This window comes from Olea europaea, chromosome 3 (genome assembly GCF_002742605.1).
Source record: "Olea europaea var. sylvestris chromosome 3, O_europaea_v1, whole genome shotgun sequence".
Taxonomy (NCBI): Eukaryota; Viridiplantae; Streptophyta; class Magnoliopsida; order Lamiales; family Oleaceae; genus Olea; species Olea europaea.
The window spans coordinates 19,269,061-19,292,476 of NC_036239.1; the positions used below are offsets into that span (position 1 = coordinate 19,269,061).

General features: G+C 35.1%; 3 protein-coding genes and 1 pseudogene across 4 annotated transcripts in view; 2 read left to right on the forward strand and 2 right to left on the reverse strand.

The window, feature by feature from the left end:
* Positions 1–2,569, forward strand: part of LOC111388782 (kynurenine formamidase-like) — a 13,610-nt gene extending 11,041 nt beyond the window's left edge. The window contains exons 6-8 of the mRNA XM_023013587.1: positions 1,576–1,640; positions 1,999–2,134; positions 2,409–2,569. Coding sequence (XP_022869355.1) covers positions 1,576–1,640; positions 1,999–2,124 — 191 coding nt within the window. The 3' untranslated portion in view covers positions 2,125–2,134; positions 2,409–2,569. The remainder of the gene's footprint in view (positions 1–1,575; positions 1,641–1,998; positions 2,135–2,408) is intronic.
* An 897-nt stretch (positions 2,570–3,466) lies between these two features.
* On the forward strand, positions 3,467–5,001 carry LOC111379465 (annotated as a pseudogene).
* An 11,196-nt stretch (positions 5,002–16,197) lies between these two features.
* LOC111388791 (cyclin-D3-3-like) lies at positions 16,198–18,119 on the reverse strand. 2 transcript variants are annotated; one of them, XM_023013608.1, is made up of 4 exons: positions 17,396–18,119; positions 17,038–17,239; positions 16,810–16,943; positions 16,198–16,709 (listed from the first exon to the last, which is right to left on the reverse strand). In XM_023013608.1, exons 1-4 carry the CDS (start codon positions 17,846–17,848, stop codon positions 16,422–16,424), a joined length of 1,077 nt encoding a protein of 358 aa, XP_022869376.1. In that variant the 5' UTR covers positions 17,849–18,119; the 3' UTR covers positions 16,198–16,421. The 2 variants fall into 2 exon arrangements, with proteins under 2 accessions (XP_022869376.1, XP_022869367.1); XM_023013599.1 differs by having other exon boundaries at positions 17,357–18,115.
* Positions 18,120–19,465: 1,346 nt separating this feature from the next.
* Positions 19,466–23,116, reverse strand: LOC111388802 (protein SRC2 homolog). The gene is made up of 6 exons (XM_023013618.1): positions 22,902–23,116; positions 22,684–22,788; positions 22,436–22,562; positions 22,243–22,314; positions 19,872–20,191; positions 19,466–19,793 (listed from the first exon to the last, which is right to left on the reverse strand). The coding sequence occupies exons 1-6, from the start codon at positions 22,942–22,944 to the stop codon at positions 19,753–19,755; spliced, it is 708 nt and encodes a 235-aa protein (XP_022869386.1). The 5' UTR covers positions 22,945–23,116; the 3' UTR covers positions 19,466–19,752.
* Between the last annotated feature and the right edge of the window lie 300 nt (positions 23,117–23,416).

The following is a 23,416-nucleotide window of genomic DNA, read 5'->3' on the forward strand; positions in this document are numbered from 1 at the left end:
GTCCATCTTAATAAGGTCAACCTTCTTAAGTGGAGAAGTCCAATCCTTTATAAATTGGTATTTATTTCCATCATCATTCGATATGGGATATAATACTTTAACAGGCCCTCTCAAGATGGTGGCTCACTTGATCACATCAATCTTGAAATTCATGGGTTGGCTCTGATACCATTTTAAAGTTTGGGGTCTATTTTAATAAGGTCAACCTTCTTAAGTGGAGAAGTCCAATCCTTTATAAATTGGTATTTATTTCCATCATCATTCGATGTGGGATATAATACCTTAACACTATGGTATTACTTGTTAGTGCACAGGATGTGAGAAAAAGATAGAAATTATGTGAATGAGCATAGATATTTTTAACACTGTATAATTGAATCAGCTATTAGTAACCAACACTAGGTATTTATGCAACAAAAACTGTCATCTGTAATATGACTTTATATAGAAGCCCATTCTCAAAATTGGCTCCTCGCTCCTCCCGGTTACTGGGATTGAGACATGTGTCACGATATTGCACCCATCTGGTTTGCAGAATTGAGCTTGGCACTGTCCCAGCCTTAATGAACAGTTGAATCCTCTGCAGCTTAAAGATGCTTATCGTCATCTTAGAATGTCTGAGTTGGATTAGTCACATTTTAATTTAAATGTGGTCCATTTCGAGTATGGAAATTCACATAATAACTGCATATGGAAACTCACATAATAGCATTGATCTTCCTTTTGTTTTTGGCTTTAACCACAAATATGAAAAATTTGTCAAAAACAAACTTTGGTTTTTAAACTACATATGATCAGTGAATAAACACAAAATGAGATAATTCTATCTTTGTGTTTTACATATTACAAATACTCGTAAAAAGTGATATTCGTCTTCTGTTCTATTTGCAACTCACTACACAACCTCCGTAAGGTGTAAATTGTTGCAAGGCCATTGCTCTTTTTGGACTCCTGAATTCATCTGCTGTGCCTATTGAGGGGGATCATTAGATTTCAGCAAAGTGGGATTTGAGTATAAAATTTTACACTTGATTAAACTTAGTTATTTTCTCAATGTTTCCTCTGTGATCTGCCGAAAGTGCTGAAATATCTGCTCGGGCATTATTCCATCTGCAATATGAGGACATCCAGTTGAACTAAAGTGATTTCATTTTCAGGTATCTTATGTATCAAGAAGAATTCGACTCGAGCTACACTGGTTTCCAGAAAGATGGGGCAGAGTGGTTGGTGAAAAACACTGACATCAAACTTATTGGTAATGAATTGTTGGGTCTTTGAATAAAATAAGTTATTAATGCTTGCACTGAAATAAAGAATTTAGACGTGAGTAGATTAAGGAAGAAAGGAATGTCCTGAATATTTTGGTCTTTTTATATATGTTAATCTTTATGCATATAGCTTCTTTTTGTCAAGGGCTAATTTTTTTTTTTTTTTTAATCTTAATTTTTAGTTTTTCCCTTCGGTGAGAAAAAGAAAATTTGATTTTTCATAATTTTGTTTGCTAATTTTCTGTGATTTTTTACATTGCAAGAAGTGGTCGCACTGAAGCATGTTTTGTCATTATTTTTTTTGCAGGACTTGATTACTTGTCCATTGCTGTAAAACCCGATAAGGCTGATGTGTATCAGGTGTTGGGCAAGGTAATGTTTAGTGCCTTCCATTTTTATCTTCCTTCAATATTTCTCTCCATTCACCAGTCATACGCATTCCAGGATAAACAAAAGAATTTTTTGGCCATTTGGCTTTAATTGAATTAATGAAAATCATAATTCTTTTTTGGAGTAATGCTACTTATCTGGACTCACGATCCCTACATTTATGATGGCAAGTCAATTAATGCCACTTAATTGCCACAAAGACTCATGATTATAATGTAATTCAACCGAGATTTTTTAATATATTTGTTCTCTACATATCAATTTATTGTTTACTGTTTTACGCGAGAAACTGCCAGCCGTGTTCTGTTATATCAGTTTACTAACTCAACTTTTGCTTTAGGATGTAATTCCCGTGGAAGGCTTAAAGCTCGATAACGTTAAATCCGGAGAATATTTCCTTCATTGTTTACCTCTACGGATGTCTGAGGCTAATGCAGCACCAACAAGATGCACCCTTGTCCAGTGATCTTCTCCCTGTAAGTGAAATTTTCTCTCAAGAAACATCTCTTTGTTAAGCTGCATGTATGGCTAAGCTTAGAAAGTTTTACTTTTAAGTCTGTCTTAAAATAAATAATTTTGCTAATGGCCCAAAGTTGGCTTGAAGGTAAGGTTAATTTTTTGTTAGAAGTAAAAAAGTATTTACTTCTTCTTAAGCTAAGCCAAACGTGCTTGGCGCTTGTAATTGGCATCCAAAAAATCGTTTCTTTGGGCTAACAAAATTTCTCATCCATGTTTGCACCTTAATTGTAGGGACAGGATTGGTTACCTGTATATTTTATGAAATTTTAGATCCAGGATTTTGCTGTAAGCCATGTCCTATCAGTTCATATTTTATTTGGTTGTAAATTGTAATCAGAAACGATGTAAGGAATCCTGCTTTGACTGTAAAATCAGTACCATTTTATCTCGTATCATTGTTTAAATTAGTTCGAGATTTTAACTTCTTTTTTCAAGTGCGGTTTTTCATGGCTGTAAAGTTTGTTTTGCTGCTTGACGACTCAAAAAAGTACCCTTTCTTTCACTATCTTCGCGGTCAATGTGTTTTCTTCTATTTCATTCTTTGTAGGAAGTGATTTAAGTCAATCATCATAATTTAAACTAATTAAGGATTAAAGCGATTTTTTTATTAAATCACTCCTTTGTTTAAACTGATTTACGTCTTGACATGCATCCGCAATAGACAAAAAAGAAATAAAAATGTGTGATTAATTAATAAAAGAAAATGAAAAAGAAATAAAACCCTACATTGGACGATTAAAAGGATAATTTTTCCTTCTAGATAAAAAAAAGAAAAAAGTAGGAGCAAACGAACATCAGAACAGAATTTTCCATATTTGATATGGTTAATATTTATAATATTTAAGGATATTTATTCGGTACCCATGCAATGCTACTGAGCATATTCCCAATAAAAGGAACAGTACCACAAAAAAAAAAAACAATTAATAATATTATACTAATAAATAGAAACAATTACATGTGCTGGAAAGTGCTATTTTCCAACTTTGTGGCAAAGCGAAGCCACATTGAAATTAAGTTAGATGCAAAGGATGAAGTTTGACTTGATTAAAAAGTATTTAATTTGACTAATAAAGCTATAAACACCAGTTTTAATTATTGATTAGTTATGGCATTAATCTGGGAATTTGTTCACATTCTCAAGTCTCCCCCCTATAAATGTTGGACTTGTAGCCATATCAAAGCCACACAAAAATCCCAAGAAAAAACATAAAATGCAATAGAATTCAAATATATTATTTTCGTTAATTCTTGTTAATTGAGGGTTTCAAACTTTCAATGGCTATTTCATGAAGCTCAATGTGGTGTGGATTGTGTTGGTGCTAGTGATAGCAATGGAAGCTGATACTCCTCCAGGAATAGCTAATAATCCATGCCATGCAAGGTGTTTTAATCAAAAAATACAAGCATTGTTATAATTTGGAGCATGTGCATCCCAAGTTTTGCCCTGATTCTTCCACTATTGAATGTGTTTCTTGCAAACCTATTTGCTCTGGTGACTCTACCCCTCCACCACCTGACGGTGACTATGACAAGGGAGATGAAAAATCACCTCCACCGTCTGAGGACGGTGATGGAAACGGGAATGATAATAAAAAGGGTGACTACAAGGACGACTACCACAGAAAGGGTGACGGTAGAATGATGGAAAATCCGCTCCAGCATCTCTAGCTCAGTATTATCCTCCACCTAATCCCACTCTTACACCTTCGCCACCAGCACACACCATCACCACCCACTCCTACGCCTTCACCTCCTACTCCTATTCCACCACCATAACCACCCCTCCAACACCTTCGCCTCCTACTCCTATTCCAACACCATAACCACCCCTCCAACACCTTCTCCTCCTACTCCAACACTGTAACCACCTACTCCAACACCTTCACCTCCTATTCCATCGCCAACAACACCAACTCCTATACCTTCCCCACCAACACAAACACCATCACCTCCCACTCTACCACCTTCCCAGCCAACACAAACACCATCACCTCCCACTCCAACACCCTTCCCACCAACACAAACTCTATCACCATCACCACCAACCCCATCACCTCCCTCTCCTACACCATCACCTCCAACTCCTACATCTTCCCCACCAGCACAAACGCCATCCCCTCCTACACCAACTTCTCCCTCATCAGTCATCCCCACCCATTTCTCTTTCCCCAACACCTTCATCATATTCTCCTTGTCTACCTTCAACCGATGTTAATGCTCTAAGGAGAAAAAGATGCAAGAATAAAGACTCCCCTCAATGTTATGGAGTGGAACATGTATGCCCAAGCTCCTGTCCTACCACGTGCGAAAGTTGATTGTAACTATTGCAAACCTCTATGTAGTAAGTCGATTCAAACCCTATTTTCAATTTCATTTCTTGACTTCTTGTTTTTAGTTGTGTATCACTCTGTGTTATATATGGACATAATCTTATTATGATGGCAATTTCGTTATTAGAAAAGCAGAATGTGATTATCTAGGAGTTGTGTGTCAAGATCCTCGTTTCATTGGCGGTGATGGCGTCACTTTCGACTTTCATGGCAAAAAGGATAAAGATTTCTGCCATGTACCAAAACTCCACATTAACGCCCATTTCATTGGAAGAAAAAACGAAAACATCAAGAGGGATTTCACTTGGGTTCAATCCATTGGAATCACATTCGATAACCACAACCTCTTCATGTTAAGGTATTGCATCCCACATCGAATGATGATGNCTTGGGTTCAATCCATTGGAATCACATTCGATAACCACAACCTCTTCATGTTAAGGTATTGCATCCCACATCGAATGATGATGGAAATAAATACCAATTTATAAAAGATTGGACTTCTCCACTTAATAAGGTCAAACTTATTAATGTTAAAGGAATAAATTTCACATCGGTTAAATACCGAAATATTGACCAATTTAAATAGATTTTGGGTCACTCATCTTAATAAGGTTGACCTTATTAAGATGGACCTCAAACTTTAAAATGGTATCAGAGCCAACCCATGAATTTCAAGATTGGTGTGATCAAGTGAGCCACCATCTTGACGGGGCCTGTTAAGATATTGTATCCCGCATCGAATGATGATGGAAATAAATACTAATTTATAAAGGATTGGGCTTCTCCACTTAATAAGGTTGACCTTATTAAGATGGATCTCAAGTCTTAACATGGTATCATAGCTCAGTAAACTCCAACGAGCTATTCGATCCGATTAAGTCTCAAAAATGAGCAAACAGATTTTAAGATTGGTCTGCTCAAAAAGAGTTATCATCTTACGGGGGCATGTTAAAGGAATAAATTTCATATCGGTTAAATATCGAAATATTGACCAATTTAAATAGATCTTAGACCACTCCTCTTAATAAAGTTGACCTTATTAAGATGGATCCCAAATCTTAACACTTCATCAAAGCAAAGAAAACCGACACCTCGAATGTCGCCAAGGACCCCCTCGCCCTTGCCTTGGACGGGGTTGCCTCCGGCTACCAGAAACTGAAAACGCGAAATGGCAATCCGCAATCCAAAACTCTCCCAGCAACAACCATGAAAACGGACGCTGACAACAATAGTGTGATCATTGAAAATGTAGGGACCGTCAAGATTATAGCTAAGGTGGTCCCCATTACTGCACAATAATCTCGAGTTCATAACTATGGCATTACAAATGGAACAATGTTGTGTGTATGGAAATTTGGTTCACAGAATACTCACAATAGAGGTGTGCTAGGTGATTTTTCTGGCATTTTTTTATTACACCATGAGACCTATCTATGTGACTGTCTGGAGGAATTCTGTGAAGTATCCTTATGTACACAGTATTTTAGTTACAAATGAGGATTGCTTTGCACATCTTGAGCAGGGGTTCAAGTTCTATTCCCTGAGCGACATCGTAAATGGTGTTTTAGGATAGACTTACAAAAGTGATTACGTGAGTGGAGTGAAAATAGGTGTATCGATGCCTGTTCTTGGAGGTGACATAGAATACACAGTTTCAAGCGTATATGCCACAGGTTGAGCTATTTCGGAGTTTATTAAAGGCGGAAATGATAAAGTTTCTACATTCAATTTGAAGCTGCTGAACAGGAAATGTTGCAATGGAATGGATGACAAAGGTGTTGTCTGCAAGAAATAGGGTTTCAAATTGCATTAAGAAAGGAATCCTGATGGATTAAAATGTACGAGTTAATAAAGGCTTAATAACATTGTTGTAATTTCTTCAATTCAAAAGTTCATCCAATAAAATTGTAAAATATTTTACATTCTTCTGATGTGTAGATTAATGTTGGCATTTGTTGATGTAAAATAATGTAAAGTAGTTTCTTAATTAACTTAAAGAGGTAATGTAAGTATTATGCCCTAGGTCCAATCAATTTTGGACATAAATATTTTTGATATATAATTAATGCAATTTAATGACAGATCTATTATTTAATTAATAGACAATTAAATAAATAATAGAGTCCGTAGATTCAAATCTTCGTAATTTGTTAATCACAAGGAGTCGTGATTGTGAGATACAAATTATATCTGATTAAATCTTGAATCATATGTGGTCGTAAGTAATAACGAGATACGGATATCGTTATTACAGATAGACCATCATGTATGGCATTTCTTACTTGTGAAGTAAGTAGCTGATCTCACAAGTTAAAGTGCGGTGACACTTAAATGAACACGTGGATGTTTTATTATAGAACAAAACATTAGAGACCCGTCGAGAGATTCCACATGGATAACTATCTGAGTGTCAGTAGATAATCTCTAACGTTCGATAGTGAAATTGGTCCTTTGACTTGAGGTCGTCATGATATCTTATATGAGGACAGTCATACTTTGACGGTGTTGGATGTTGCTCTGAAAAGGGCCGCTAATACGACATCGTTCGGATACGTCAAGAATCGTATGAAGGTTGTGATTGATCAATAAATGATTCGTTACTCTTAGATAGTAGGAGATTATGATCTGCGTTTCATTCAATTAAGTCGATGATGAAATCCTTGGCCAATGTGTACTCATAAGTCGAAAAGGAGTTTTCGACTTATATTGACTTAATAGTGGAGTGAAAGATATGATCGATGATCGAGATTGACACACTTCCATATCTCGTAATTGATCGGATCATATTGACGAAGGGATTATAGTTTCACGGTAAACGAACGAGTTTGATTTTGTTACACCACATAACATTTTCCGTCACATGTATTGTCCTGACACATTGTTAGATGACAATCAGGGACAGCGAGTGTGAATTGACGATAAATTAAAAGGGTGTTTTAATTTATCACTTTTGATTAGATCAAAATAATATTTCACGTCGTTAGATATCGTGGTCGAGAACCTAATGGGTCGCACACAAAAGAGAATTGGAAGATTGCAAATTGTCAATTGGTTAATTTAACAATCTTTGGATAAATTAATTAATTGGATTTGTTATTTATATTCTTGAATTAATTAATTGGATTAATTAATTCACGGGTCGGGTTTAATTAAATGGATTAATTAAATATTGGACCAGATCGAGCCCGTTTGGGTTGATATAAATACATTGCTAGGGTTTAAGGTCCATATGATTTTCATTATTCTTGTTGGCACAAGAGAGAAAACCCCGGTAGCTGCAATCTTATTCTCTGTGTGGATCATCGTTGGAGGCTGGACAATTGGACAGCTGTGGATGTCGAATCAAAATTGCTGAAACTAAAAGAAAAGCAAAAGATTTGCAGAATTCTTCAAAAGTATAATCTTTATCACAATTTCTATCTAAACACAAAGGGATCATCGGTGGGAATCGAAAAAATTTTAATTTTTTGCTGTGCATGTATAAGTAGATTCCCAACAGGTAAGAGGTGTTTAATATTGCCAATAGTCTGAACACAAAATACATGATTCCTACAAATATTGCTTTCAGGGGATCCGAGCTCTCCCTTGGAAGGAGACCATTGATTCATATTTATAGGAGGGAAGACCACACTATTGAAACTTTAGACTTTATAAAATTAGAAATTTTAGAACTTGAAAACCTAAATTCTTTTATTGTCAAGATCCTTCCTGTCAAATCATCAAAAAAATTAATAATACGAAACATACCTTAATTTTTTGGAATGATTATTTATTACTGGATCTTGATTCCGAATCTTGAAACCTGAATCGTAATCTTTTCATGTTTGGCCTTTTCAGTTTTAATTTTGAATTTTGCCTCCTTTGTTCTTTAATTCTCATTCTTGGTTTTGCTTTTTGATTCATAATCTTGATTCTTAAATTCATTCTTCTTGATTCTTGGTCGATAATCTTGATTGTGGGTTTTATGCTTTCTCTTGTATTCTTGTGTTTATAGGATGACACAAAGAATAAAAAATTTTATATGAATTGGGGAGCATAACCCTTTTATATGTAAATCACTCATCATAAAATATAATTTTAAAAAAATTGGTCTCTACGAATATAATCCAACACACACTTTATCTAGATGCCCCAAACCAAACAATTTAATTCTTTATTAAATCAATTTAATTTTTGGCGTAATTTTAAGATAGCCATCATATACACAATTAATTATACATGTAGGCCCACATAACAAATTAAAATTTTCCCAACACACACCACTTCGCCGCCTCTTGTCACTCAGAAATATATGTCATTTATCCAAGTTTTTGTTGCTTTGATTGATTGCTATGGTCGGCCTTATCATGTCATCATTATGCCTGGACCTTAACAACGTTATGAGGTAATGATGGCCTGACACCAAGTAATCATTACTGGCAGCTAATTGTTGAAGAAGAGATATTGACATCAGAGTAGCCAACTATCATTTCAGAGAATGGTGAGCACGGAGGCATGACAAAGTGGCATGGATTTAGGCATCATTATGTTTTAATAGATTATACCGATCGTTGGTTCGAGCTGATCTTAGGGCTAACGCACCGACCTTGGTGTTCAGAGCATGCAGGATGATTTGGAAAATATTTATTTTAATGAGGTAGGAGTTTAGACTCCAATAGAATTCTTCTTTTCTTTTATTTTTTTTAACCTTTGTTTAATAAAAATTAAAATCTAATTTTTTATTAAAACTAAAGTCAACAATTAATTTTAACTAAATATTCATGGAACCACAACTTTTCAACCACATATATCATTAATTTTTATTAAAATCTGTTAAAAATCTAATTTTAATTTTCGAGCTTAGTTTATTATGGAATTCGTATTTTCTTTTACTTTTCTAAATATTCCATATTGGATTGCAGTCAGTTAGGCTTTTGTTACTTGAAATTGCCCATCTTTAATCTTTCTTGGACTGGGCCCATTACAATTGTTGGCAATGGGCTCTGTATTGTTCATATGGGTAATGTGACATATGGTCACCCTCTATTGAATAACGGATGCAATGAGTCAAGCTGAGTCAGCCCATGGGCCTAGCAACCAGGCACAGCTCATGGACCCTATCCGCAAGCTTTTTTATATGAATTTTGAATAGAATTTTACGAAAAATATAGAAAAATTTACATCCAAGATGAAAATCAAAGAAATTTAATAAAATTAAATAAGAAACAATAAAAAATAGGGCAGGCTTGTCGGTATCCATGGACCATCTTTCGAAGTCCACGGGCTTCACTTGCCGAGCTCAGCTCTAGCTATTGAATTGTGATGAAACGAGCCGAGCTCATCCATCACACAAGCAACCCGATTCCAATGCCACCCTTATAAGTATTGAATTCGTTCTCCTATGTTTACCATTTGCATTTACATGAGCGCGTGCTTAATTCCACCCAAAATATCGTCTTCTTGTTTCTATTCTCTACATTGCAAAGTGATGCTTTGGTGTAGAAATCACGTGAAGATACTTGATACAGACTTGATTATGAGATATGACAATACATTATTATCGTCTAAGGAGGAATAAATTTCCATCCCTAGATAAAAGAATGAAGAGTGTTATTTAGCCCAATTGTACGCATCAACCACTTTGTTTTATTTACCTTTATTTGGACCACTTGACCATAACTATAGACTTACCATTATCACTCTGCATTTAAAGCTTCCCTTCTATACTTATCGAACATTCCTTTTCCCTAACTAAGACACAAATATGCATTTGAAATTTTAGAGGACCATGGCTAGTAATTAAATTTGAAGGTCCCACATTGAAGAGTAAGGTTTTTTTTTTTTTTGGGCAGACCAATGACTATGTTCTCGACATCAACTAATTAATGCATAAACCTTCTATCACAAAAACAAACTCAAATATTTAATGTCGAGCAACGCTGTCATATGGTACGCGCTGTCTAGTATCTTTCGGCCAACTCATTGTCTTGTATATATTTACGTTAGTAAATTTTGCAACTCGGCCCACAATAGTAAGCTTGTAGAAGTAAAACAAGAACCCATTGTTCTAAACCCGATATTAATATCAAAAATTTCAATGTACAATGTTGTCATCAAACAAATAAACCTAATCCAAATTATAGAGCTATGATACAATCAAATCTGGACAAACAAAATGTTGAATTGAATCGTAAGCAAGCTACCTTGGGACTAAAGTTGCCACTGGGTCACTTATCTTACTTTAGGATAGCACTCCACTCTCCATGGAGAGACTCAAAATAAGGAAATAAAGAGAAGAATTTTAGAAAGCTTTTGAACTTCAAATTCGATATTAAATTCTGATTACATGAAGGCCGCTCATAAAGGCGGTTATGCAGGACAATTGGGTATAGTAAGTATCGTCTATAAAGTTTCGTATCTGAGCAGAAGAGCTGTTTGCAAGTAGTGTTCGATCAATTACGTATTAATCAACTCTTCTCTATCCTTTCTTGATTAGTTTTGTGTCAGATGAGTGACAAAGTTTTGCCAAGATATTTTTTTATGCGTGATCGAGCTAAAGAGAAACAAGGAGTTAGAGCATCAAAGTGCGAAGTCTCTAAACTAGTAGACACAATTAGATTGAATGAGGTTTTAAACAATTTCTTTGCGATACAGGCGCGAAGTCTCTAAGCTAGACACAATTAGATTGAACGAGGTGTTAACCAATTTCTTTGGATGCCAATTGTATCTCACATAATACAGAGAAGAAAAGTACTACGTGGGGACAATTATTTGACTCACGCAGAGAGTGCGCTAACGTGAGCAGGTGTGTACAGTTTTATCATTTATGAGTCATTTTCTGGTCCATTGAGGCCCACGGACAGACCTGATGATCTCAGAAGCCCAAGTAAATTTTGGCCCCATTTAGATCTTGAACTTGATTTTTTAAATGTATATTGCTTGTTTGCTAATGACGTGACCTGACGTTGAAATCAAATTAAGATTACTACTAATTTATGGGATTGTCCAGAAAGAATTTCGGTCTCCATTTTTTTTCTTGTTAACAAGATAATAAAGTGTAACACGTGATGTAATTATACCCATCGTTTGTATTATTGTCATAATGCAGAGCTGAAAGTCACTTAAAAAAAAAACCTTCTTACCATACGAAATGGGCAGAAAAATTGTGTATAACAAATCATATATTGGAGCTCAAGAACATCATAGTACAACTCTAAGATAAACTTGTCTTCTGAGCTCAATCAGAAGCTAACTATGAAATTCCCCGATTCAAGATATGAGTTGAAAAAAAACAATAGTCTCGCTATAGACAAGCGATCTGGAAGCAATGCTTATCTTCATGAGTGGATGGCCTTGGAGGATCTCTAAGCTGAATACCAATCCAATCAACACTGAGGGCATAACGGCCTAGGCTCGAAGGCTGGGCTATAGGCAACGATTCTCCATCAAACCTCTTGAGAAGACTAACGAGAAGCTAAAAAAAAGCGCTTGAGTAAATCAAGTCACGTGTAAGCCATAGTTTATTGAAATGAATAAGATCATATCGTCCCATTCTAACGCCATAATCTATTTTTCAATTTATTAAATTATTAGTGCCTTTCCTTTCTTTCATGGCAATAATTCTTTTTTCCAATGAAAGCTAAAGAATTATTCTCCAATTCCAAAGATGCACACAAATTTTTATCCAAATGCAGTAAGGTTATAAAAGGTATTGACATAGATGCGTTATGTTCAACAAATTCAATGGTGAGAGTGCCACTTATACTATTCTTACAGCTTTACAGCTGTAAGCAGAAAAAGAGGAGAAGAAATAAAGGGGAAAAAAAAGGATTTATTTTCTAAGTTAAACACATGGCTTTATTAATAAAAACAATAGAGTGAGTAAAGGTCAAAAAAGAAATGTTCAGATCAACAAGCAAAAGTCGCTTACCATCATATATTATTCAACCATTATTGTATGGGACCTTCCGATTTTTATGATACGATATTTGATATGTTAGATTGAATAAAATTAGTCCGATTGAACTAAACAATAATGACAGCAATGCATATAGAATTAAGCAGTCTTGTATCCCGCGAGTTCAAGGGTGGAAGCGAGCAGGTAGACTCACCCCATTTGCAGACCGATCGGTAAAGCACTTGTGCTAGCTAGTTCATCGATGGCTCATAATTTTTAGTTCAAATTAAAAAATAAGAAATAAAATGATGAGCCGAGCTCGATTGTAGATGAGACAAGTGGCTCAACTCGACCCCTATCAGCAGTGAAGTGTATTAGACCAAAACTAACCAATTTTGAATTGGTCAGATCAAATCCAGTTTTATGTTTCACTTTTATGGCTCCTAGCTACAACAACAAAGTGTTGATTTTTTTAGATATATATTAATTCATGTAAATTCGTGAAATTCATATGTACTATCTCATTTATTCACTACTAATTTCTATATGTTTATAAACACTTGCCAAACATATATTAAATGATAATTTTTATAAAAACATAATATTGAAATTTAAGTAAATTTGGATTCTTTAGTTAGAATCGAGAATCATGCTGAACCATCTAGTATTTTCAAGACTCAAAATCAACTAAAATTTTAATTGACAGTGTTGCAAATGAATAGAATCAACACACTTCGGTCCACTTTGGATGGTTTCGAGAGAAATGGTCACTAATGTCTACTCTTTTAGATTGTGCTCGACTAATCTTTATGCTCGTCGTCTTAATAATTTATTTTACGATATTTTTCATTTATAGTTTTTTTATCGATGAAGAACAAGACTATAAAGTTATGAGATCTTGGGTTAATTGGAGGGTCCATTGAGAATCATTCATCCAGATGTCTAACACCTATCAAGCATTACTACCATCAATTCTCTCTCAACTTTCCTTAAGACAAGGCAACAAAATTAGGAAAGAAAACATGTTAATCTTCCACAAATTCAAAGATTTTGTCTCCCAAATTCAAATACATCACTATCAACTTTTCATTAGTTGTGCAGTTCTCTATCCAAAATCATGGTCCCTTTTTTCTTTTTAAATTCCTTCCATTCAATTTAGTAATTTGTTACAAGTAATTTTCTGAAATCTCGTGTTTCATCTCAATTCATTTAATTTCGAGATAAATTTTTTAATGTGGATACATCTCGACATATGCGTGACACATTGATCATGATGCCTAAGCAATTTATCAATCAACCATTTACATTTAGAATTAGACATAAACGGCTTGTTAGCTTTGACTAGACCAAGAAACCATCACCTTAAGTTATGTTTAAACAGAAACATTTAAATGACAATCTGTTTGGCAAGACTTTTTAAAATTAAAAAACTTTTCGAGATAATAAGTTACTTTTAAATATGTTTGAATAATTTTTTGAAAATATTTTATTTAGTTAGAAGATCTTTTAGAGAAAACGATCCTAAAATATTTTTCTCAATAAAAATTTCTATAAGTAGTAAAAGCAGAAACTCTATCAAATGAATCATTAGAGAAGGTAATGCTTTACTATGAGAAATCACACGGTATTAAACTATTGATAATTTTTTAATATGCGAATTATTATTATTATTATTATTATTATTATTTTTTATACTCAGGTGTTCGCCTTACAACGACTTATTCTAGGGCCTACGATCCAGCCCCTTTTCACGCAGATCAGGTAAACCGCGAGTTGTGCACCAAATTGGCTAGAGTCCAAGAGCTCTTCCAATTGAACTGTTAAAGTGTCGAGCGAGTCAAACTCATGCATGCGCCTTGCCTTCCAGGAAATATCTTGCCTTTCAGGAGAAAGTTTGCCTTCCAAGAGCCTCAAGAATTGAACCCGCGACTTTTGAACTGTCCGCCTTGAAGAATTCCGTCCTTTGCCAGTTGGGATGTGCCCCGGGGTCAAGACGTGAATTATTATTGTACATTAAGATGGTGGATAATTAATGTCCTAACGTGTTGACATAATTTGGTGTAGGCACTGAGAGAATGACAAATGGATGGATGTTAATGGGTGGTTTGGATATATTTTACTTATTATAGCCAGTTGGTACGCATGCAAAGCCTAAATCAATTGGTTCTTCCAAAGAAAATCAATTTGTGTAATACGTATTCTATAAAGAAAGGTTACAAATAGAAAATTAAATTACGTGTGAGACCCATCCATTGATTAGACAGAATTTGATTGCATTAAGGAAAAAAAATAAAATACATAAGTATTAATTTATTATTCCACGTATGTTAATTTTAGGAGATGACATTTTTGATGCAGACTTATGTCTCTTGCTTAGCTGAAAAGCCTAAAATGAAGTTAATTGATACTTAAGAAAAATGAACAATTTATAAGTAAGGAAATGGACATTTTAAAAAGAAAAAAACGATTATCACATAAGTTGAAGATATTTATTATGTAAATTAGAATAATGTTCCTATTGTAATTTTTGTGACTAAAAATGCAAGTCTCAGTAAAAATAATTTACAGAAAGATCATGAGATGAGAGGATAATAACTAGTGATGACAACGGGGCAGGATGACTTTACTATACTCATCCTATCGTGTAATTTCCCTCACCCAATTTCCTATCTGCCCCGTTTAGTTTTTCATGTCAAAATTTCCTTAATTTTTATAATAAAAATGGGGTAAGTTTGCATGGTAAGGTGGAAAATTTTTATATTATATTAAAGATATGCTATATGTACAGAAAATGATTAACAGAATTAATACGGATGACACTTAGCAGTAATTGTCGGCTAAAAAAAAAAGACGAGGCACGAGATGCTCCATCTGGTGCAGTTCTTGAAGCAATTCCTCTTGTACTGAGGAATTGCTGATAATATTAAGAGGGGCAGGTCCCCTCTAGAATTGGTACACTTTTTATTTATTTTTTGGTCAACCCTAATAATAAAACTAAATATAATAAGTATTATTCCCAAATTTTAAGATTGAATTTATCAATTCATTTTTTGAGTTACTTCATTTGATTGTCACTTTTTAGACAATATTTGTATTGTTTAGTATCAATACAATAGGATTCCTTGATGTATAGAAAATAAATTTTAATGTTTTAAATAAAAACGAGCTAGACAAAGATTATTGTCACCAAAAAATTTGGAGAAATATCAGTAGTTCGATCATATATACCACATATGGGATAAGAAAGTTTACTCAAATTTGCCCCCCGGGACATATTCTAGTGATGCAAGGGATAGGAATGAGGTAGTATCAATCTTGTTGGCAGACATAGTTTGGGGGTTCGAATCCTAAGATATGAAATTGGACTTTTTGTGGGCACCAGTGTACAGGCAACTCTTGTTCCTTGACCTGTTGGGACACATTCCGCGATTTACTTCCCTCACAATACTTTAGGGGCGGGATCGTGGAGTCCTCATGATTGAGGTTAAACCTTTAAATTTACTCAAATTTCAAATCATTCAAGTCAGATATTTAGGGTGTCGAGTAGGTCTGTTATTTGCCTAAGTGCTCCGTTTCTTATTTTTTTATCCACTCGACATTCAAAGACGTCGTTTTTAGTGAACGGTCGTATACTGTGTACATAAACATCTTCCTGCCATGAGGTCAAAGTCCAATCCACTGGCCGACAACAACTATTTTTTTTCCCTTCACATGCAAAGCAAACTCCTCCTCTCTTGTTTACAGTCAAAGCATTGAAGGATTTTAGATTTTGAAAGAACTGAGAAATAATCTATTACAAGATTAAACATAAATGCAATTTCAGTTTATAATAATACAGATTTGTCCATGAATATTCTCCATTGCATTTGCCTCTCTCTCTCTCTCTGTAAATTGCCCGCTCTTTCTGCCAATACCAACTCTCTTGTTTTTTTCTTCTATTCTTACGCATAATGGCAGAAATAATAAATGAAAGCCAATTAAATACAAAATTAATTAAAATAAATATTGATATTAAGCTTCTCCAGGTAGTAATTAACGAGGGCTCCCAACAGCATCGACAATAACTCTGCTAAGTGATGGCAGTTTCATTTGCTGTTCTTGAACCCTTCTTTTCTTCAACAGTGGCTGATGGGCCGACGAAGAAGCCGATGAAGAAATGCACGATGCCACTCCACACGAATCACTTGAGCTATCGGAACTGAATGATAATGCATCCATTCCATTTGGACTGCTTGGAACTTCACAAAATCCACGCTTTTGAAGAAACGGACCAGTTTTTGATGTCTCTGAAATAAGCTCGGAGCAATCTTTCACTTGCTCCTGTCAAAATTAAAAATTAAAAATTTTAAAAACAGACTATTAAAGGAAAAATAACATGAAGGGCATCTCGTTAAAAGACAAATGAAAAATACAAACAAACCATGTTTATCTTGAGAATCCCAAGAAGCTGGTTTTCATAGTCAATGGCTGCAGTGCAAGGTTCAACTTGATGTATAAAGCGAAGCATGGTTGCAGTAGCAACAACAGAAGGCAAATAACGTGCGAATCTTGAATCTGAATAGTCAAAAAATCAAACGTCAATTATTTGTAATAAAAAATGTCGGTATATATATATACACACACACACATATGAGAGTTGTATGATTACCAGGCATAATGGAGAAGATGAGATTTTCACATTTCCTTACGAACTCCAAGTGAATATAGGATTTTAATCCAAGCCTTCTTATTGTATGATCAAGAAATGAAAGAGGAGTCACTGGATTCATCCTCCATTTGAGTGCAGAAAGCACCAAAAGTTCCATTCTTTGAATTGTTTTCGGCTCGAACACGTAATTTGTATTCTCCACCTGTTGATCAAGATTAATAAATTCAAAACCCAAAAAGAAAAGAAAAGAAAAGAAAAGGATCTTCAAGTGCGTGTTTGTTATACAACACTAGCCCAGACTGGAGAGTCGGGAACATACTTGAAGGTCTAAGAGGAGAGGAACATGGGTTTCTTCGACCTTTGCAGCCAAAGAAAGACAAGTGACAGCTGCAAGTTGAATCATCCATGGCTTATCCTTCTGAAAATGAAGCCTGTAAAGAAACCTGTCAAGATAATTAACTGCAAGAATAGCAGTTAGTGCTGAAAATCCATAATGAGCATTCACTTTCAAGATCCATTCCACGGCCTGTTTTCGAGCAAGACAAAGTGAAAATTCGAATTCAACGTTATTATTTGATTCAGAAAAGGTTTCCTTTTCTTTGCAGAACAGAGATTGAAGTTCTTCATCATCCCAGAATAGATCTTGTTCCGTTAACAGCACCGAAATAACAGAAAAAAAATTGCCATTAAAATGATTATTGAAAATGATTTCACTCTCCTTTTCTTCAACTTCACTCCATTTTTCTTCTTCCTCACAGTAAAGAGCATCAAAGAAAGAAGAATCAGAATCTAGTTTTTTTTCTATAGCCATCTTCTTCTGAAAAGAAGAGGTTTGTAATTTTCTGTGTTCATTCTACAAAACAGAAAACAAAAAGAAACCGAAACCCCATTTTCATTTTTCAATCTTTCTCTCTATATGACTCTCTCCCTTTCTCTGTGTTTCTCTCTTTGAATCTGAATGGAGACTGAAGAACTCAAGTCTCAAAAACAGAGAGATAAAGGAAGAGATTTTATCAGAGTGGGTTTCACGCTTGTCCTTTCTTTATGCTTTGAGATTGTCGTAACATATTGACAATATTTTTGTTTTTTACTTTTTCAATTTTATGCTATATTGGACTCTGTGTGCTTTTCTTGGCGGGCAAAACGGTAACGGCACACACACTGATACCAAGTAGGGCCCCGAGGAAATTATCGCACATAGAACCAACATCCACACACACTGCACAAAATATAAACAAGTTGACAGAAAAATTACAAACACTCACATTGGAAGTGAGTGGGCGGATATTTTTTCCAATTTTTTATTCACATGGAACTCGTGTGAGTGTTCAGAATCGAACCCCTACCCTGTACAACAAGAAGGATTGAAATATAAATTAATGTTAAGTGAATTGAGGATTTTAACCGTGTGAAAGTCATGTGCTATTAGTTTATTTATCCGAAAGAAAAAGAAAAAGAAAAGAAAATTAAAAGTTTTTTATTTTTTTTTTATTTTTTTTACTATAAACTTTTAAAGCACGAAATGCTGTGATATTGTGGTATACTGGTATTGATGGCCAACTCATCCAGATGACTTAAAAGAATTTAATTATTACATACTACTAAAAGTTAAAACACAGTTGTTATCCAGTTAACCCATAATTAACCACCTAATTACAACGCTAACAACAGTCATTTCATGATTCTTATTAAAGTCAAAAGCGGCCCACAATTTCTGTTTTGAGTTCAAGGTTCTCAAAATCATTTCTCCCCAACATTCTCATTCCTTGGGATCGCACCTTGTGTTTAAGTTGTTAACTCACGTATTGTTTGTTTTGAAAGAACATCGACCCTCTTATCCTTTATAAATTTCTCTTCACGTCCACTAGAATTCAAACTCAAGACCTTTGTCTTATGAAATATTTAAGTTGAATTTTGATATCAATTAAGCAAATTTGTCGAATTAGTACTAGTATTCAGCTTAAATCTCTCTTTGAAACCTAAAGGATGTGACAAAAATCTATAAGAGGCAAAATGGGCAGACTCCAAGGATGTATGATACATATGATGTAATGACTTGATCACAGAGACCAAACTGTTGCATCTTCAGAATGCAACAAGTTGTACAAAAGCCTTGGAATTGTGTCCATGTTAAAATTTTACCCCATTATGGTGTTAAAATGTGCAGCCACCCATACCAGCACGCTCTATGCATGCCGCATGGTCCAACCCAACAAGCCTGTTGACCCTGTAGATTCGACTTGCCCCATCCGCGCCAGGCGGGTTACGAATGACAGTGAGAAAAGGTCACATCCAAGTATACAAAAAGATGGTTCACAGAGTTTGCCACTGAGAGATAAAGAAAGTGGAACGCCGAAAGGGAAGCAGTTTCAAGTGCCAAAGGTGTTAAATCCACCATATAATATTTAGTCAAACAATAGTGGTAAACTGTTGAAAGGTCTATTCATCTTATGATTTGCAATTATTCAACCTCATGTGACATATCCACTCATGCATAATCATTACCCTTTCATCTAATTTTCCCAACAAAATTATCTAAAAAACAAACAACAAATGCCTTAAAAAAGATATATACAATACAATCAAGCAATGAATGAATGAGTATCGTTTCGCGACATAAAAGTTTCCAGAAAAAGAAGACTTTTAGAATATGATGTACACTTGATAACTAGCATTAACTAATTGATGATCTTTCTTAACCAGAAGCATTCAGCGTCAGTAGGGCGGTGGAGGATATAGTGGTGGTGGATATGACCCTGTTATAAAGAAGTAAGTAGAGTAAGTCTTCTGAGCAGAGTATATTATGTACTAAGCCAAAACAAAAAGGATTTTACCTGGAGGGTAATAGTGCGCATTTTGAGGTGGTGGCGAATATGGTGATGGAGGATATCCAGAAAATGGCGGATAAGATGGAGGATAAGTAGCAGGCTGAGAATGATAAGGCGAAGGAGGGTATCCTGCTGAGGTAGGAGGATATGAAGGATACGGAGACGGTGCTGAGTAGCCATTTACAGATGAATTGTAAGGAACGGTGGATGGAGGCGCAGAGAAGAGAGTGACCTGAGGTAATGTTGCAGCCCCAAATGGTGGAGCTGATGGAGCATAGCCCGTTGCATTTGAATAGTGCATAATCAGTCGAACTACTCCAGCATGCCTGTACACAAAAGGACAAATTTTAATCATCTTTCTAAAGTTACAAGTGGCAAGAAAAACTAGTATTCAATGAGCAATTTGTTCTATTAATATCACATTAACATGTTATTTGAGGGCAGACAATCACATTACACGTTTCGACATTAAGATCAACTAAATATACGAAAAGAACACTATACTTTAAACAATCCACTGAAAATAAAATGGTCCCCAACTTCACAGTACACCCTTGGAATGCTCATCTTTAAGGGCCCCAACATAGAAATGCTCATTTCCTGGAAATCGTATAGTGAACCTGTTCTTGCCATGTACCCAAATAATGAAAAACCATATGTAGGGTTTTTTGACATGCTACAAGGAAGCAGCAGTTGAAATCTAATACCTCAATATTGCATAAGAAAAGGAGGCAAATAAAGCTTGTTAAGTATCATAACAGATCGTGTAGAACGGGGAAATAGGAAATAGCTCAACTTTCCATCAAACAATTGTACGGATTCTGGAGTTCTCCAAGGGAAGGTCACTTCAGTTCTACAATTTCTCGTTGTAGTATGCAAATATCTTACACGTAAGGTATCACATAGTACAGCATCCAACAAGCATCTGTATACTTTGGCAAACTAGCTTGTCTAATGTCTAGTTTCATGATCAAGGACATAGTAGATCCCTATTTAGTGAAACAGAAACATACTAAAAAAGACTTATTTCAACCAGTTTTTAAATTGATGACTTCCTTCCTTCTTACTCCTTTTTAAATAAGCGTACATAATTTCCACCATTTTACCAAAATAATTAACATGATAATTAAATTCATTCCGAAATTATTATTTTTTCCTCCCCTCCACTCACCATCAGATTTTACCACCCAGGTGTAAAGTCACTTCCCACAGGTTTCAAAGTGTGTATATATATATATATATATATACTTCAACCACTTTAAACCAATGCCATCCTTTCTTCTTTACTCCTTCACAACATAAGCTAAATCTTTACGACATCTTCCCAGGATCACTGACACGACATGTTAAATTCATCAAAAACTATCATTGCTCCTCAAAAAAATCGGCAATGTTCCCCTCTCAAAAAATCAGCAACCTTCCACCCATATCACAGCCACACCTCATGGCAGCCTCATTGCTACAACATTCTTCCCAGGCCCACCAGCTTCTCCTCCATTGAGTCATGTGCTCACATTAGCGTGGTCATACCTACGTGTACATACAAGTACATGTGTACTTGTCTGTCCGTGTGCATTATTAACGTACACATTAACAGAAAAAAAGACATACATGCAAATATTTGCTTCAATTACAATAATGGTTTTCATTTCACAACATATAGACTTGCATGAGACGGTGAGTATAAATAGATGAATTTTTGGTGAAATTTAAACTAATGCCTTTTCAACATAGGCTAACCAAAGAATAAAATAGAGTCCCTCTAAACTTTGTTTTATTTTTTTGATAGGGAGACCCTCTAAACATTATTGCAGGAAAAGAATATTTCCACTTTTCTTTTGCCTGGGGCTGGGGGGTTGTTTGTTCCAATAGCATTGTTACTCGCTAGGAAATAACTAAATAAGCATCATCCCAGCAGAAAGCTAGGCACTCATGGTCACCATGAAATAGAATTTTCAAGAACAAGCATCAAAATGGATCATAGAATGGGATAAATGCGTGGAGCCATTATCCACTTTCCATGGACATAAGCTAAAAATCTTGGGAATATTACAGTTACCAAAAAATAAGAAAAAATATTTCCACACCATAGCTCTAGCAAGCATGATGATATTTCGCACTTGGTGTCTGTAATGATCTAGTATATAAAGTTTCAAGTGGGTATATTTAAAAGGATAAGTGTGACGATTCATCACGATAATCATAAATGATCCAACAGAAGTTCATAATAGTTCCAGAGACATTCCAAAATTTTATAAGCGCTGTATAAATCACTACTCTTGAAACACAAATAGAAAATAAAACATATAAAAACATACAGAGCAAACACAAAATGCCATTAACACAACTATAATGTTCTGTTTTGGTATATCAGTACCTGCCTTTCTTGTCCTGAAGAGGCCAGGAGCTGTCGTCATAACCCTGAGATAGAACTTTCTGCAACTGAACCCTAAACACACCAAATTAAAAGACCACAACTCAGCATACAAGGGCAAATCTTTGCGGCACAAACAGGGAAAAAAAAAAAAAAATCAATCACGAATTAAACTCGAAAAATCCAAGATAATTACTTTCCACTGCCGATGAAATCATCATAAGTTAGAGTATTGCTATTCCACACGACAACATTTAACTCCGGCAACCCTTCTATCAACGTAAATATGAATTTCTCTTGAAACGTAGGGTTTTTCCCACCATCTTCACAAATTTCACACAAAAAATCATCATAAATTAAAACCCACAAAAGATTGTAATGAAAATAAACACCAAAAAAAATTCAATTTAAAACAAGTTTATTGCATGTATACGTCTAACATACCTGTACACGTACGTGTACGGTATTTGGTGCTAGCATATTCGAGACAGACGTAGGGATCTTGCCTTGAAATCCATTCCGTGTCTTTCAATTTGGTACAACCGACCACTGCGATCCAAAATTTTAAAAATAAAAATAATGACGAAAAAAATGCACATTTTATTCAAGAAACTAAAAGCAAAAGGACGAAGTTAAAAAAGGGAAAATTTCAAAACGCGAACCTGTAATCTCGATGAGTTGACCTTGAATGCCAGAAAACGACATGGGAGGGAAGAAGAACAGGATTAAGGTCTTTAAAGTTGTTTTTGTAATTCGACTTTCGACAGGAAGAATAAAAATGGTGGCCTTTATAGTAAGTTTATGAGGGGTTAATTTATGCAGACGTACGAAGAATTCAAAGAAAAATCAAATCCAATTTATAAAAAAAGGTTGACTAAGGTGGGACTCTTGGGCCAAGGAGGATCCGGGAGCTTTCTGGTTTCTTCAACGATTAAGATAAGCGCGCACGAGAGAACAAAGTTGCGCGTAAAATCTTGTTGACTGAGCGCGTGAACGAAAGTACAAGGAATTAATCGTTTTTCTCCATTTTTATTTTTATTTTCTGTTTTTTGATAAACACGTTAATTTCATGATCAGAAGGTTAAGAGATGAGCAAGGGATAGGTAGGGACGATGATCTTGAGAGTTTGTAATGATACATAATAGCGTTAAGGGGCGAAATCAGGGGGGAACAAAAA

Bases quoted from the DNA above. Each gene is read 5' to 3' on its own strand.
- LOC111388791 (XM_023013599.1), bottom strand. From the start codon at position 17,848: ATGGCTATAGAAAAAAAACTAGATTCTGATTCTTCTTTCTTTGATGCT. The intron at 16,944-17,037 runs GTAATCATACAA...TTGACTATTCAG, and splicing joins CATCTTCTCCATTATGCCTG to ATTCAAGATTCGCACGTTAT. The intron at 16,710-16,809 runs GTTTGTTTGTAT...TAATTTTGACAG, and splicing joins GGATTCTCAAGATAAACATG to GAGCAAGTGAAAGATTGCTC.
- LOC111388802 (XM_023013618.1), bottom strand. From the start codon at position 22,944: ATGTCGTTTTCTGGCATTCAAGGTCAACTCATCGAGATTACAG. The intron at 22,563-22,683 runs GTATGTTAGACG...AAATTTGTGAAG, and splicing joins CCGTACACGTACGTGTACAG to ATGGTGGGAAAAACCCTACG. The intron at 20,192-22,242 runs GTACTGATATAC...TTTTGTGTACAG, and splicing joins CTTCAGGACAAGAAAGGCAG to GCATGCTGGAGTAGTTCGAC.